Source organism: Acomys russatus, chromosome 9 (genome assembly GCF_903995435.1).
Source record: "Acomys russatus chromosome 9, mAcoRus1.1, whole genome shotgun sequence".
Lineage (NCBI taxonomy): Eukaryota > Metazoa > Chordata > Mammalia > Rodentia > Muridae > Acomys > Acomys russatus.
This window is the reverse complement of record NC_067145.1, coordinates 48,674,554-48,688,119: the sequence shown is the minus strand read 5'-3', so window position 1 is coordinate 48,688,119 and position 13,566 is coordinate 48,674,554. Positions and strand designations below refer to the sequence as shown.

General features: G+C 42.5%; 1 protein-coding gene across 1 annotated transcript; it reads left to right on the top strand.

Annotated features, from left to right (window-relative positions):
- Positions 1 to 9,712: 9,712 nt before the first annotated feature.
- On the top strand, positions 9,713 to 10,861 carry LOC127193636 (uncharacterized). Its single transcript, XM_051150870.1, has one exon. The coding sequence runs from the start codon at positions 9,713 to 9,715 to the stop codon at positions 10,859 to 10,861; it is 1,149 nt and encodes a 382-aa protein (XP_051006827.1).
- Positions 10,862 to 13,566: the final 2,705 nt, after the last annotated feature.

Genomic DNA, 13,566 nt, shown 5'->3' with positions numbered 1-13,566 from the left:
TTTAATACAATAGAGCATCTAAACAGACAAAAAAAAAAACAGAGATGGGAGGAGGAAGGATGATGAGATTTCTGACTCCCTTTTCTTCTGGTTGAATATTGACTCTAGGGATGCACAGAGAGAAGACAGGGCAGAGAGGCCTGTGGGAGGCCATTTTAATGATTCTAAGGAAACAGTAATTGCTAGGACCATGGTGGTAGGAATCCAGGTGGGCTCTGATGGTCAGAATCTGGATATATATTGATAGCCGCACCACCAGAAATTTAAGAACGAGGGATCAAGGGCAATCGGAGTTTGAGTCTGAACAACAAGGAAGAACTCTCTCTCTCTCTCTCTCTCTCTCTCTCTCTCTCTCTCTCTCTCTCTCTCTCTCTCTCTCTCTCTCTCTCTCTCTCTCTCTCTCTCTCTCTCTCCTGCTTATGTATGTCTGTGTGGTGTATGTGAATATACATATGCATGTTCTCATGTATGCATGGACGTGTGTGTGCAGGCACAAATGTGCATCCAGTCACCTGAAGTTGGTTTGTAATGTCTTCCTTGGTAACATTCTGTTTTTTATTAAGAGGGAGTCTCTTTCTAAGCCCAGCGCTTACTGGTTGTAGTTGGTCCAGCTAGCCAGATTGCCATGGCTATCCCCTCTCTTGGCTCCCTGAGTACTGGAATTATAAGCTATTACCACATCTCCCCAGTATGGGGTTCTGGGAATCCTTAAGTAGTTACAGCTACCTCCACAACCTTACAACTTTTTATTAAATGGAGAAAGAAACATATTCGATAAAATTAGCTTGAGGTAACATTATCTATCTCAGTTTGGGGCATAACACATTAGAGGGGTCTTTTCAACATCTGAGAAGGTATGTTCAGTAGACATTTAGGTATGGAAGTATGGGAGAGAACTTTGAACTGGAGATTAAACTTGGGTATCAGTATATAGATGGTATTTAAGGCTGTGCAGCTGTTCAATGGATCACTATGGTGACTGAAGAGTGAGGAGAGAGAATAGGAACTAGAGGAATCCTACCAGCAAGGTGTGAGGAACCCCAAGAGATGACGGTGTTCTGGAAGACAAAAGTCACCATAAGGAACAATCGATAATTGCCAAGAAATAGTGAAAGAGAAAACCTGACTAACATGGATTCTAGAGACCATGGGAGGAAAGAAATTGCAAGCTGTGAGTATAAACAGTTCTTTGCTGAGAGGAGCAGGAAAATTATTAGAAACCAAGGTTAATGAATTGAGGGAAGTTTGTTGTTGTTGTTGTTGCTGTTGTTTCAGTCTTCTGATTTGTTTTAAGACAAAAATACATGTGTTAATGAGATGGGCCACAGTGGGGGAGAGGGGAGGGCCAGGGCAAGGGATGAGCATTATCAAAATGGGATCTGAGTGGAAAATTCCTGGATCAGCCAGGCATGGTGATGCAACATAGGACTCCAACACTCAGGAGCCAGGAGCAGGAGGAGAGTGAGTTTGAGGTCAGACTGGGCTATACAATGAGATAGCATCTTACAAAGAAAAAGGACGCAGAAAAAATTAAACTCCTGGACCAACATGTCTGAGATGGTAAAAGAACATAGAATTTGTTGTATAGGCACTGGGCATGTTAGTCTATTTATTAACAGAACGAAGATTTATCTTTATTTGCCATAAGCAGAAGAAGCTTTACTCATGGTTGATGCTAAGTGAGTGCATGAGGAAAGTTTACTCACATTTCCTCTTCCCCTCTCTTTCGATCCATGTCATTTATAGTACAGATCTTTCCACTGTGTCACTGAGAATTCTCCTAAGTATAGAAAAGTGAGGTAGGTGAGGGAGAGAGGGCAAGGACAGATAGGAAATAATTTCATAAAACCATCATTTGTTTAGATGGCAGATAGAAGTCAAGCCCACCTGACAGGATGGGTCCCCGCTTTAAGTTTAACCTAGCTGTCAATTCTGGTCCTCCTTGCCTCCTGTGGCTGTGTCACTGGCGGAGGGGGTGGGGCTTTCTCCTGCCCACTCCTCACATGTAGCAATGTTTATTTCTCTTTAATTATGTTCTTTTGTTTCCAACTGTCTTTCCACCTACACACAGATTTCTAGCTGATTTCTTCTATGGGACAAAATTTATTTTTCTTATGAAATTTAGATCTGTTTCCTGTGGCTAAATCAGTTCACTTCCTGTCCCATGCCCATATAGCCTCTTCTGAACACTGGTGAGAATGGAGCCTGTATAGAAACTTTGCTTCCTAGCATTGTTCTACAAATAAATATCTTCACTATTGATTCCTCTTTTTTTTTTTTTTTTTTTTTTTTCTTGCCTGAATTTTAACTAAGGCATCAAGTAAAACCACCGCTACCCTGCCTGAAGAATAATTTATCAGGAATGATATATGTAACTGCTATTATTCAGTTGAGTTTTGATGGCCCAGAGTCCTTGGTCAATGGCACAAACTGTGGGAAAAGCTGTGATACCCCATCTGTCCATGTCACAGGGTGACATTCCATGGGTAGGCCATGGAATTCCACAGAGGAGCTTATCTGAGCTATTTTAAGGTTTCCCTAAGTCTGGAGCCCCTGAATCCAACGACCAGCCCAGAGAGTAGAAGCTAATGGCAAACACTGGTGGATCTAGAACTTTCTCTTATTTGAAAACTGAAGCTTCTTGCCTCGATTTTATGTATATTACGCATTAGTGTCACAAATGCCCTTTGATTCAAAATATGACCTTTCAACTCAACACTGGGGTTCTTTGTTGAATTAGACATGACAACTCAAGTCCTTTATAAGAAGAAGCTAGTTGGGGCATGTCCGATGGGTCCTACTAAGTCAGGTCAAGACACACAAGACCAGTTGTCTCATGGAGGTTATGATGTGGTCTGATATACCGGACAGTCTGAGCCAAATTTTTGCCTAGCCTTGTATTTTAATAGGGAGATGTTGAAAGAATTATTTACTAATATGAAAGAATATGAGGTCATCATGAAAGTAAGAGTCTCCAGAGAAACTGACCTCAGCCAAGGACACCAAGTTCACAGGGAAGTGACATTATGAGTAATGTCAACACCCGTAGGCAGAGAAGACCACAAGACTACAGCAAGGAAGCTTTTATATGAAGATAAAGAAGCCAAAGTGTTAACTAGCCACAGGAGAGAATCCAGTATTTAGGGCCTCAAGCATTTATATAAGAAAAAGAGTATAATTCTGTAAATGCAAAGGCACTGAAGATGGTCTCAGATTCAAGGTTAAGCCCACATTGGCCATACATTCTGAAACTCTAACCTTATTGGATTCATGGAAAATCAATCTAGCTTAATCACTAAACAGCATTGGTTTCTGTCAATTTGCTGAGCTTTCTCAAAATACATATCATCTGCCCTGTATGCTATATTTCAGGGCAGAATTTTCTTAAGACACATGATGTGGGCGGGGGTGAGGGCTCCATTCATAAATTAAGTCCCTTCCTCCATGAGTGTGAAATCTTGAGTTCAGATCCCCAGAGTCCACATGAAAAGCCGTGGTTCGTGGCTCATGCCTGTACTCTCTGTGATGGAAAGAAGGAAGAGAGGAGGATCCCTGGAGCTAGCTGGCTCACTAACATAGCATCGTCGTGAATCTGGAGTCAGCTTGCTAGCTAACATTGCCTGTTTAGTGAACTTTCAGGCCAAGGAGAGACTGTGTCTCAAAGCAAAGGTGGAATGTGCATGAAGAATGACAAGAGAAGTTGTTCTCAGACCTCACTGTTCATGTGCATACAGATGCACCCACACATGTGAACACCTACAAAACACACACACACACATACACACATACATACACACACAAACATACAAACACACACACACAAAGAATCTAATGCTCTCATATCAAGCATATTGAGAGCAATGCAAGCAGATTGGTAATTGTAATATTTTTGTTACCATTGTGGCAAGAAGAAAAATATATTAAGTGCACTAATGAATCCACTAAATAAAATTAGTTTCTGTCTACCATTAAGAAGGAATGCAGCTAATGCCCATTATTAAAACATCCTGAAAGGCATTGATGATATGTTATGAGGTTTAAGATTGCTCTTTCTACATCATACATTCTCTTGGAACTTGTCTGATATAGTATTAAAAGAGGCATAGAAGGAAAAATAGAGAAAAAGAAAAGTATCAGTAGGCATACATTATGCTTAAATTTGGTGCCTATATGAGACAGTGTATTAATTATAAGTTGTAGCTTTATACCTCAGCGACTTTTGCTGTTTACTGTGATTAAAAAATGCCCTGACAAAAGCAACCTGACAGAGAAAGAGTTTATTTTGTTTCATAACTTGAGGACAATGTCCACTTTGTTGGGCATGTTCTGGTGGCCAGACCTTCGACAGCTAGTTACATTGCATACATGTCAAGGAGGCAGAGACTGGTGGGTGGCCATGTCCAGCTAGCTTGCCCCTTTATATGCTGTGTAGGACTTGAGCCAAGGGAATGGTGCCACCCACTTTGGAGGTAGGTCTTCTTGCTTCAGTTAACCTCAAAGATAAATTCTCACACACATTTCCAGAGGCTTGACCCTTGTTAACTCCTGTTAAAAATGATAATCAATATTAACCATTATACTTAATATAGTAAAATTATATTTTTTCATTATGGCTAATATATCGAGGTCCCAAAGTAAAAAATAAATATTTTCTTGTTTTATTTTTAAAATCTTATTCTTTTCCTTTTATATTTAGTTCAGTGGTCTCCCTGGGGACAGATTTATATTATGATGTGAGGTACGCATCCAGATTAATTCCATAGTCACTTCTTTGTGCATGAGTATTAACCCTTAGTATTTATCAAAATATCAGAAAGCTGGTCTCAAAATAAAGCAGTTGGTGTTCCATAAAATATGGCAGCTGAAATTGTCCTTGGCCCTCCATGTGAGGACACGTGCACAGGCCACAAACACAGGCATGTACCCACATACACTCAACCAGATAGTCATATAAATGATGGTACTATGGTCTAAATTTTATTCCCTAAGTCCATACTGAAATTGAACACTCACTGTGATCTTCTAGACTGGGCCCTTTGGGAGGGTTAAGTGGTCACTGCTGAGCTCTCGTGGGTGGATTGGAGTCTTTAGGAAGGAGGTAAGCCTGTTGAGGTGGTACAGGTATGCACTCTGGGCACCCTGGAGTCAAGAAGGAGGAACGTAAGCTCAAGGAGGGGCTGGGATAAATGAAACACTGCAAAGGACAACAAGGGCTCCAAGGGGAGCACCATCCCTTTCACCCTATATATTGTGAGGTACTTAGAAGACTCCAACAGCCAGGCACATACCCTCCAAGGGGAGCATCACCCTTTATTCACTGAATACTGTGCAATATATAGAAGACTCCACCAGCCAGAAACACACCCTTGGAAGATGCATTGATCGTGGACTTCCCAGGCACCGGAACTGTGCAAAATACTTTTCTGCACATTATCAGATCAAGGTATTTTTTTTTATGGACACCCAAGTGGACTAATGCAGTGGATCTGTCTCTAGGCTGGTTTTTGTTGTTGCTTGTTTTATATATAGAAGGAAGAACATGTTTCCTATTTCTCAAATGACACATTAAGAAACTGCAGCAAAAAGAAACGTATTTGTAAATAAATATGAGAAACAGTACTGGTAATGAGAATTATTAAAATTATTATTTTAAATAGACAAAATTAAAATTCTAAAAATCTATTTTCCTATACTTATTTTGAGAAAATCATGTTGCAATACTCTAAATGTCTTTTTAAATTAATTTATATTCACTTTACATCCTGATCATAGCCCCTTCCGACCTCTCCTCCTGTCCCACCCTCTTCCTTCCCTCCCTGCCCACCCGACTCCTCAAAAAGGGGAGCCAACCTCTACCAACCCACCCTAGCACATTAAGTCTCATGAAGACTAATGAATTAAGAAAAAAACAGCAGAAAACTTAACAGAAACATAGACAAGAAGACGAGAACATGTATTCTCAAAGAAAGGCTACACGAATACCTAAAACCATGGTGCTTACCTTCTTTTTATTTTATTTAATTCTTCCTTTTATTGAAAATAGTTTTTCCCTCACAAAATATATCCTGATTACAGTTACCCTTTCTTCTCCTCCTCCCAATACCTCCCCTCCCATCCAGATCCATTGTGTCTTGGCTCTCATTAGAAAACAAACAGGCTTCTAAGGAATAATAATAAAATAATAAGATAAAAACCAACACATCAGAGTTGGATAAAACAAATAAACATGTAATAGGAGCTTTTATTAGCCTGCCCTATTTGTTGTCTCAGAGGCTTACTGCCTCCTGCTAACTTAGGCCTACTCTTGGAAGCTTCTAGTCTCCATACAATCTAACCTAGTCCTAGAATGTTTTCAGCCTCTCAGACTTGCTGCTTAAATAAGCTCACCCTTTCTTGTTCTTACTGAGCTCAAAGCTGGCTGGTTCAAGTCAGCTGTTCTGCCTCAAAATCCTCACCCCGCTGACTTATTCAATCTGACTTCTCTCTTGGCCTCTGAATTGCTCTGCTTGGCTGCAAACTAACTCCAGCAATCTTCTCTAGTCTTCTGGCTCCTTTTCATTCTCTGGCTCATTTGGTCTTCACCTGAGTTCTCTCTCTGCAACCTGTCTCTCTACTACTGTTCCACCCTGTCCAATGTTTCTCTGATTCATCACTTTTTTTTTTGTCACTCACTTAAGCATCACTTTCAAACGTGGGTGCTTCCTTCTACAAACTAACTTTACCTTCATTGTTTGAGACTAAAGTCTTGTACCACCACACTTGGACCTAAGCTTGTCTTTACCTGATACTTGCTCTATACCAAGCTGGCCTTAAATTCAGATCTGCTTGCCTCTGTCTTCTAGATTAAAGGCCTGCTGGTATTCTAGCCAGATCACACAGCCCTAGAAGGTTTTTGCATATGACTTCTACGTAGAACAACCATGTTCTGAATTAAAATTCCTATACAAAAGCAGAAGGAAAAGAGCCCAAGAGAAGACAGAAAACACAAAGATCCACTCATCCAAACACTTGGGAATACCTTAAAAACACTAAAACAGAAGTCACAATATAAATGCAGAGGACCTGGTGCAGACCCCTGCAGGCCCTGTGCATACTGCCTCAGATTCTTTGAGTTCCTATGAGCATTGATCATGTTGATTTAAAGCGCCTTGGTTTTTGGTATCCTCCATGCCCACTGACTCTTACACTCTTTCCACCTCCTATTTTCTTGGAGTCCTGGAGTCCTGAGGGAGGGATTTGAAAGAGACATCCTATTTAGGGCTGAGTGTTCCATGGTCTCTCATTCTATGCAAAATGCCTGACTATGGGTCTCTTTATTTGTTACCATCTACTTCAGGAGGTCGCTTCTCTGATGATAGCTGGGTCACCACCTTCTTTAGCTGTCAATGAAAAAAACACTTAAGCCACAATGTATAACTATTCTGCAGGGGTGGCTCCCCACAACTCTTTAGCATTTTTCATAGGCAGTGGCGTTCTTGTGCTTTCTAGCCTGTCTTCTGTTTCCGGCTTCCTTCTCAATAATGTTTGTATCATGTACAGCCTTAGGTCCTAAAGCTTCTGTCTCCCTCTGGAGCAAAGCACTCATGCTTACCACCACCTGCTGTAAAAGATTGGAGTTCCTTAAACTCGGGCTTCCTCTGTTGAGGTGCTGCACCATTTGCTTTACCTTGCTTCTCCTGTTGGAACTGCGCCTTGGAGACACGGCATAGTGTTGACTCTGGTTATCACTATGAAGTACTGCGCCATCCTTCATCTGTTACCAAGGGATGCTTTGTTGTCCAGGCTCCATGAAGCTGTGACACGTTAATTAATTTCAATGTAGGATGAATCTCAAGCCCTTTAGAGCTTTAAAAAAACAAACAAACAACAAACAAACAAACAAACAAAAAATACTGTGCCCTCTGGACTAGCTAAAAGTAGAGATTGACATACTGGGCTGGAAGAGATACAAATGAGATGAAACTCCCTGCCTGGGGAGTCCAAAGGGACACATCCACATGGAAAAGAAGATGACAGTCTCCCCTAGAGCAGATCACAGCAGCTATCAAGTTTCTCTTCCAGGCTTACACCCCAGGACAGTGTTATCCATATGTTTACCAGAACCATGCTCAATACTGGTTACACTGGCAGCCAACCCTTACAGTGTCTCAAATGCTCTTCTGCTGTAACAATACAGAAAAGTGTCCTCGAAAATCATAGACTTTCTTAGGAAGCTGGGGTAGGCTTAGCTCAGAGAGCCAGGGTCCCAGGAGTGGAACCGCCACCAAAGCCTCCCTTGGCTAGTAGCTTTCAAGTTCTTGTCTCAAGAATGTGAAGAGTAAAATACACAGAGCACAAAGGATAAGTGTCAGAAAGAAGTATAGAAGTAGTTTATTATAAGGAGATAAAGAGAAAAAAAGAAAACAGAGACAGAAATCATGAGTGAGCAAGAATGATAGAGAGACACAAAGTAACAGGAATACACAGAGAGAGACAGAGAGAGAGAAACAGAGAGAGAGAGACAGAGAGATAGAGAGAGATAGAGAGAGACAGAGAGAGAATATAGAATACAGAATACAGAATACAGATGAGGTGCACAGAGCTCCTGTATAGCAGGAGAGGTCCAAGGAAATAGGGTACTATTGAGCTGCTAGCCTGGAGCCTTTATGGCCCCAAATAGGTGAGATATAAGGAAGGTGATGAGCTGCTCAGTGTATGTGTCCCACCTTGGTGCCCAAGTGCACCCTGTCAGTGTCAGTCGTGTAGTCACATACAGCCATTAGGCAGAGGTGCTCATTTAGAAAACAGAAACAGGAACCAAAGTTCTTCATGACCAGCCTGCCCTTGAGCATGGATGTTCTCAGAATGCCTAATTTGTGGTTCCTATCCCACTTGACCAGTTTCCGTCTCCTTTTCTCATCAGTAGAAGCAGCAGGCAACTCCTCGTGGAACACGAGAAGGCAATGAGACGGAGTAACTACAACTGTACACTACTCCACGGATGGTGCTCCAGACTTAACGTCAAGGAAAAGCAATGGGCCAACAAATCCTCACCGCAGTATAGTCAGAAACAGGGAACTTAATTGATAGTGTTGGAATCTTGATGGTGCTTTCCTCTTGCAGGGTCAGTAGCAGTTGATGGGGTGATGTGCTTTCTAATACGCTAATATATTTTCTCTGCTTTTGTTTTTGTTGTTGTTGTGTTTGTCTGTTTGTTTTTCTCACACTGTAACTCAGGTGGACATGGAAACCAGGATGGTCTCAAATTTGTGGTAGTTCTCCTGCCTCAGCCTCACAAATGCCGGGATTATAGGCCTGCAGCCTACAGGAGCACCAATTGTGTTCCTTGTTGTGTGAAAATGCATCACGCTGTGCAGTGATCTGGCATTCTGCTGTAAGTAGATTGCATTTCAGGGAAATGGCCTGGGCCTGGAGGAGGGGGAGGGGAAGTGATAGACACAACACAGTACAACAACACAACTTGGAGGCCTTTTAGAGTTCCGCTAGCATTGCCCTCAGAGGCTGGAGGAGGGCCTCAAATGCCCTGGAACTGGACTTGTGCATGGTTGTGAACATCCATGTGAGTGCTAGCAACTGAAGCCTGGGGCTTTTGTAAGAGCAGCTGTGGAGCCATCTCACTGACTCCCATTTCTTACATTTCTTAATACACAAAAATAATAACCTTTAGTGAGGGTTCCCTGTGTTCAAGCAGCTTCAACCGCTGAAGGGTACCATGCCGTCCTTCAAGCTGTCCAGAACCCCATGGCACTCTAAAGTCTTCAAAGTCTTCACAGCCGTACCACACCTATGCCATACCACACCCATGCCATACCACACCCATGCCATACCACACCCATGCCATACCACACCCATGCCATACCACACCCATGCCATACCACACCTATGCCGTACCACACCCATGCCGTACCACACCCATGCCGTACCACACCCATGCCATACCACACCCATGCCGTACCACACCTGTGCCGTACCACACCTATGCCGTACCACACCCATGCCATACCACACCCATGCCATACCACACCCATGCCATACCACACCCATGCCATACCACACCCATGCCATACCACACCCATGCCATACCACACCCATGCCGTACCACACCCATGCCATACCACACCTATGCCGTACCACACCTGTGCCGTACCACACCTATGCCATACCACACCTCTGCTGTATCACACCCATGCCATACCACACCTATGCCATACCACACCCATGCCATACCACACCCATGCCATACCACACCCATGCCATACCACACCTATGCCGTACCACACCCATGCCATACCACACCTATGCTGTATCACACCCATGCCATACCACACCCATGCCATACCACACCTATGCCGTACCACACCCATGCCGTACCACACCCATGCCATACCACACCTATGCTGTATCACACCCATGCCATACCACACCTGTGCTGTACCACACCTATGCTGTACCACACCCATGCCATACCACACCTATGCCATACCACACCCATGCCATACCACACCTATGCCATACCACACCCATGCCATACCACACCCATGCCATACCACACCCATGCCATACCACACCCATGCCATACCACACCCATGCCATACCACACCCATGCCATACCACACCCATGCCATACCACACCTATGCCGTACCACACCCATGCTGTACCACACCCATGCCATACCACACCCATGCCACACCACACCTATGCCATACCACACCCATGCCGTACCACACCCATGCCGTACCACACCTATGCCATACCACACCCATGCCGTACCACACCTATGCCATACCACACCCATGCCGTACCACACCTGTGCCATACCACACCTATGCCGTTCAGTACTTTAGAACATATCTTATCTAAGTGGGTAGAGCACACCATGAAAGGGATTTTTGAAATGAATTTCAAGTTTAAAAAATCATGAAAGCAGCTACTATTTCTTTAAAACATTCTCTGCAAGACTTGGAAGTGATGATTTGTAACACTAGCTCATTTGCGTCTGACTCATTTGCCATTTAAAACTGTTAGACAAAGGTAACAACCTAGTTAGCCTGAGCTTGTCAAACTACAGAGTACAGGATTGCCTAGGCTATTGGAAAATCCTTATTTGTTGAGACTAGAACTTATTATTACTTGTATAATATTAAATTAATTGGGTAATTAACATTTCTCGTCACTCTGTTTTAATATGTTCCTTTGAACTCTCTGTTTTTGAGATTTGGTGGTAGAAAAGGCCAACATGTTTCTAATTCTCTGTGTGTGTGTCTCACTGTCTCTGTGTCTGTCTGTCTGTCTGTCTGTCTGTGTCTGTGTGTGTATGTAAGTGTGATGCCTAATATTAGTTGATAACTTGACATACCTGGGAAGAAGGCATCACAGCTGAAGAATTGCCTCCACCAGATTGGCCTATAGGCATGTCTATAGGACATTTTCTACATGGCTAATTGATGCAGGAAGGCCCAACCCACTGTGGATAAAGCCCCTGATGAGCAATTGCGTCTTGGCTACATATGAAAGATAGCTGAGAAAGCCAATAAGCAATGTTTCTTTGTGGTCTTTGCTTTACTTCCTGCCTCGACTTCACCTGATAAGAAACTCTAACCTGTAAGATAAATAAACCCTTTCTTTCCCAAAGTTGCTTTTGAGCATCGGGTTTATCCCAGCTGCAGAAAGCAATCTAGAACAGCTATTTCTGAGACGATTTTAAAGTAAGATACACAATTATTGTGAGCGAAGTTAGCGAAGTATCATGTTATAGGTCTCCAGGCCATCTCTATGGGTTATGTAATAAGTGACCAGCTGGGTAATGTGCAAGAGGTAACAGGATGGAAGGTTTTACTAGTTAACTTTGGAATTATAATCAGATGTCTGATGTGCAGAAATGGGTAAGCTTCGACAGCTGCCTTTGGGGAACCACCGTGGCTCATACTTCATAAGTGTCTTCTCTATCTGCTTGAAATAATATTAATCCCATTCTGAGGGTGCCACTCTTGTGCCTAGTCATCTTCCCTAAAGACTTTCAAATAGCATCACTCGATGACTAGGATTTAAGCATGCAAATTTGGGAGCCAGTACAAAAATATTCCATTTATGGTAAGGTCTTCTACTCAAAAACCAAATAGGCACACAAGAAAAGTAACCAGGGGGTGGGGGGCTGGAGCTTATGAGCTCCATCATATGTCCTCTGTGATGTCCTCTCTGTTCTTTTGTCCCAGGCTTTATCTTTACCATGCCCAAATATTTCATAACAATGAGTACTTATAAAGTTACATTAGTAACACATTTATATGCATCTATTTTTACAACTTATTCTCCTGCAACATTCCCTAAAACATAGAATGTGATTGCCATAGAACATGACTTATTATAACCATAAACTAATTTGCCTCCCAAAACATTTTTGAGTCATTCTCTCATTGCCCATAATTCACATTTCATTAAATTAAAGCATGCAGGCACAAACATGCAAGATGCTTCCATGTGGAGTTTTCCTGAGTAAACTGAGGGGGAAAGTCAAGTGCTTTTCCTTTTAGATGGTTCATTCATTCATCGATAAGCCGGTATATATGAGGATGGTGTGTGACAGAAACAAGCAGAGGGGAGGTGGCATTGGAATCGCGGTTCAAAGTTAGTAGATATTAGAGGTTGAGAAGGTAATGGCAGGATGGAGTGAGACTCGCAGCATCCAGAAGTTGTTCAAATGTTTATGACATACCTTAGACTTGGCACAAGCAGTGTTCTGTGGTGAAGAAATCAAACCCAGTGCCTTGCTCTACCACTGAGGGACTTACCTAGATCCCATTTTTTTAGAGGATTCTCTTGACAGCATTTAGATGTGGATGGGAAGAGAAGGACTCCAAATGCTGCATAACAGAGTTTTCCCACTGTAAAGTAAGGGAGCATTACTGTTGACTCAGCGGTGACGGGAGAAGAAGAAAAGAATTCCTCAGATGACTGCAAATGGAGGGCTATGTAATTTCCTGTCTTTCCAGAGGGATAAGAAGCCCCCAACAAGCAGAGAGCAGGCTCTGATTGTGGGGAAGGAAGCCAAGAGAATTGGAGACAGGCTTTATTTTAGATATTTTCAGGTGGATTTTGTTGTTGTTTTGTTCTGATTTCAGCAACTCTTTTGTTTTGGTTTTTTCAAGACAGAGTTTCTCTGTGTGGCTGTGGCTGTCCTGGACCAGCTTTGTAGATCAAGCTGGCCTTGAATAACAGGGATCTGCCTGCCTCTGCCTCCCTGAGTGCTGGGATTAAAGACATGAGCCACCATGGCTGGCTTTTCACCAACTTTTTAATCAAGAGAAAAGAAAGTAGCATGTTTTAGTTCTTAATCTCAGTCTTCCCAACGATAATAATTAACAGAATATCATTCATTCCTAAACACCTGGTGGCTGCTTTGTTCTATCTGTAGAGAAAAAAAGTAATTTGTCTATGAATAACCTTTCCCCTGGTCTCTTCTTTAGGATTGGGTATATGACATGTCTGTGGTGTGTGATTGATTTATGGATATTATATGCCTTTGGTAACTACATTGTGTCGGATATGGAGTATGTAATGTAGAGGCA

Excerpts from the sequence above, each read along its gene's own strand:
- LOC127193636 (XM_051150870.1), top strand. The coding sequence starts at position 9,713 with ATGCCGTCCTTCAAGCTGTCCAGAACCCCATGGCACTCTAAAGTCTTC.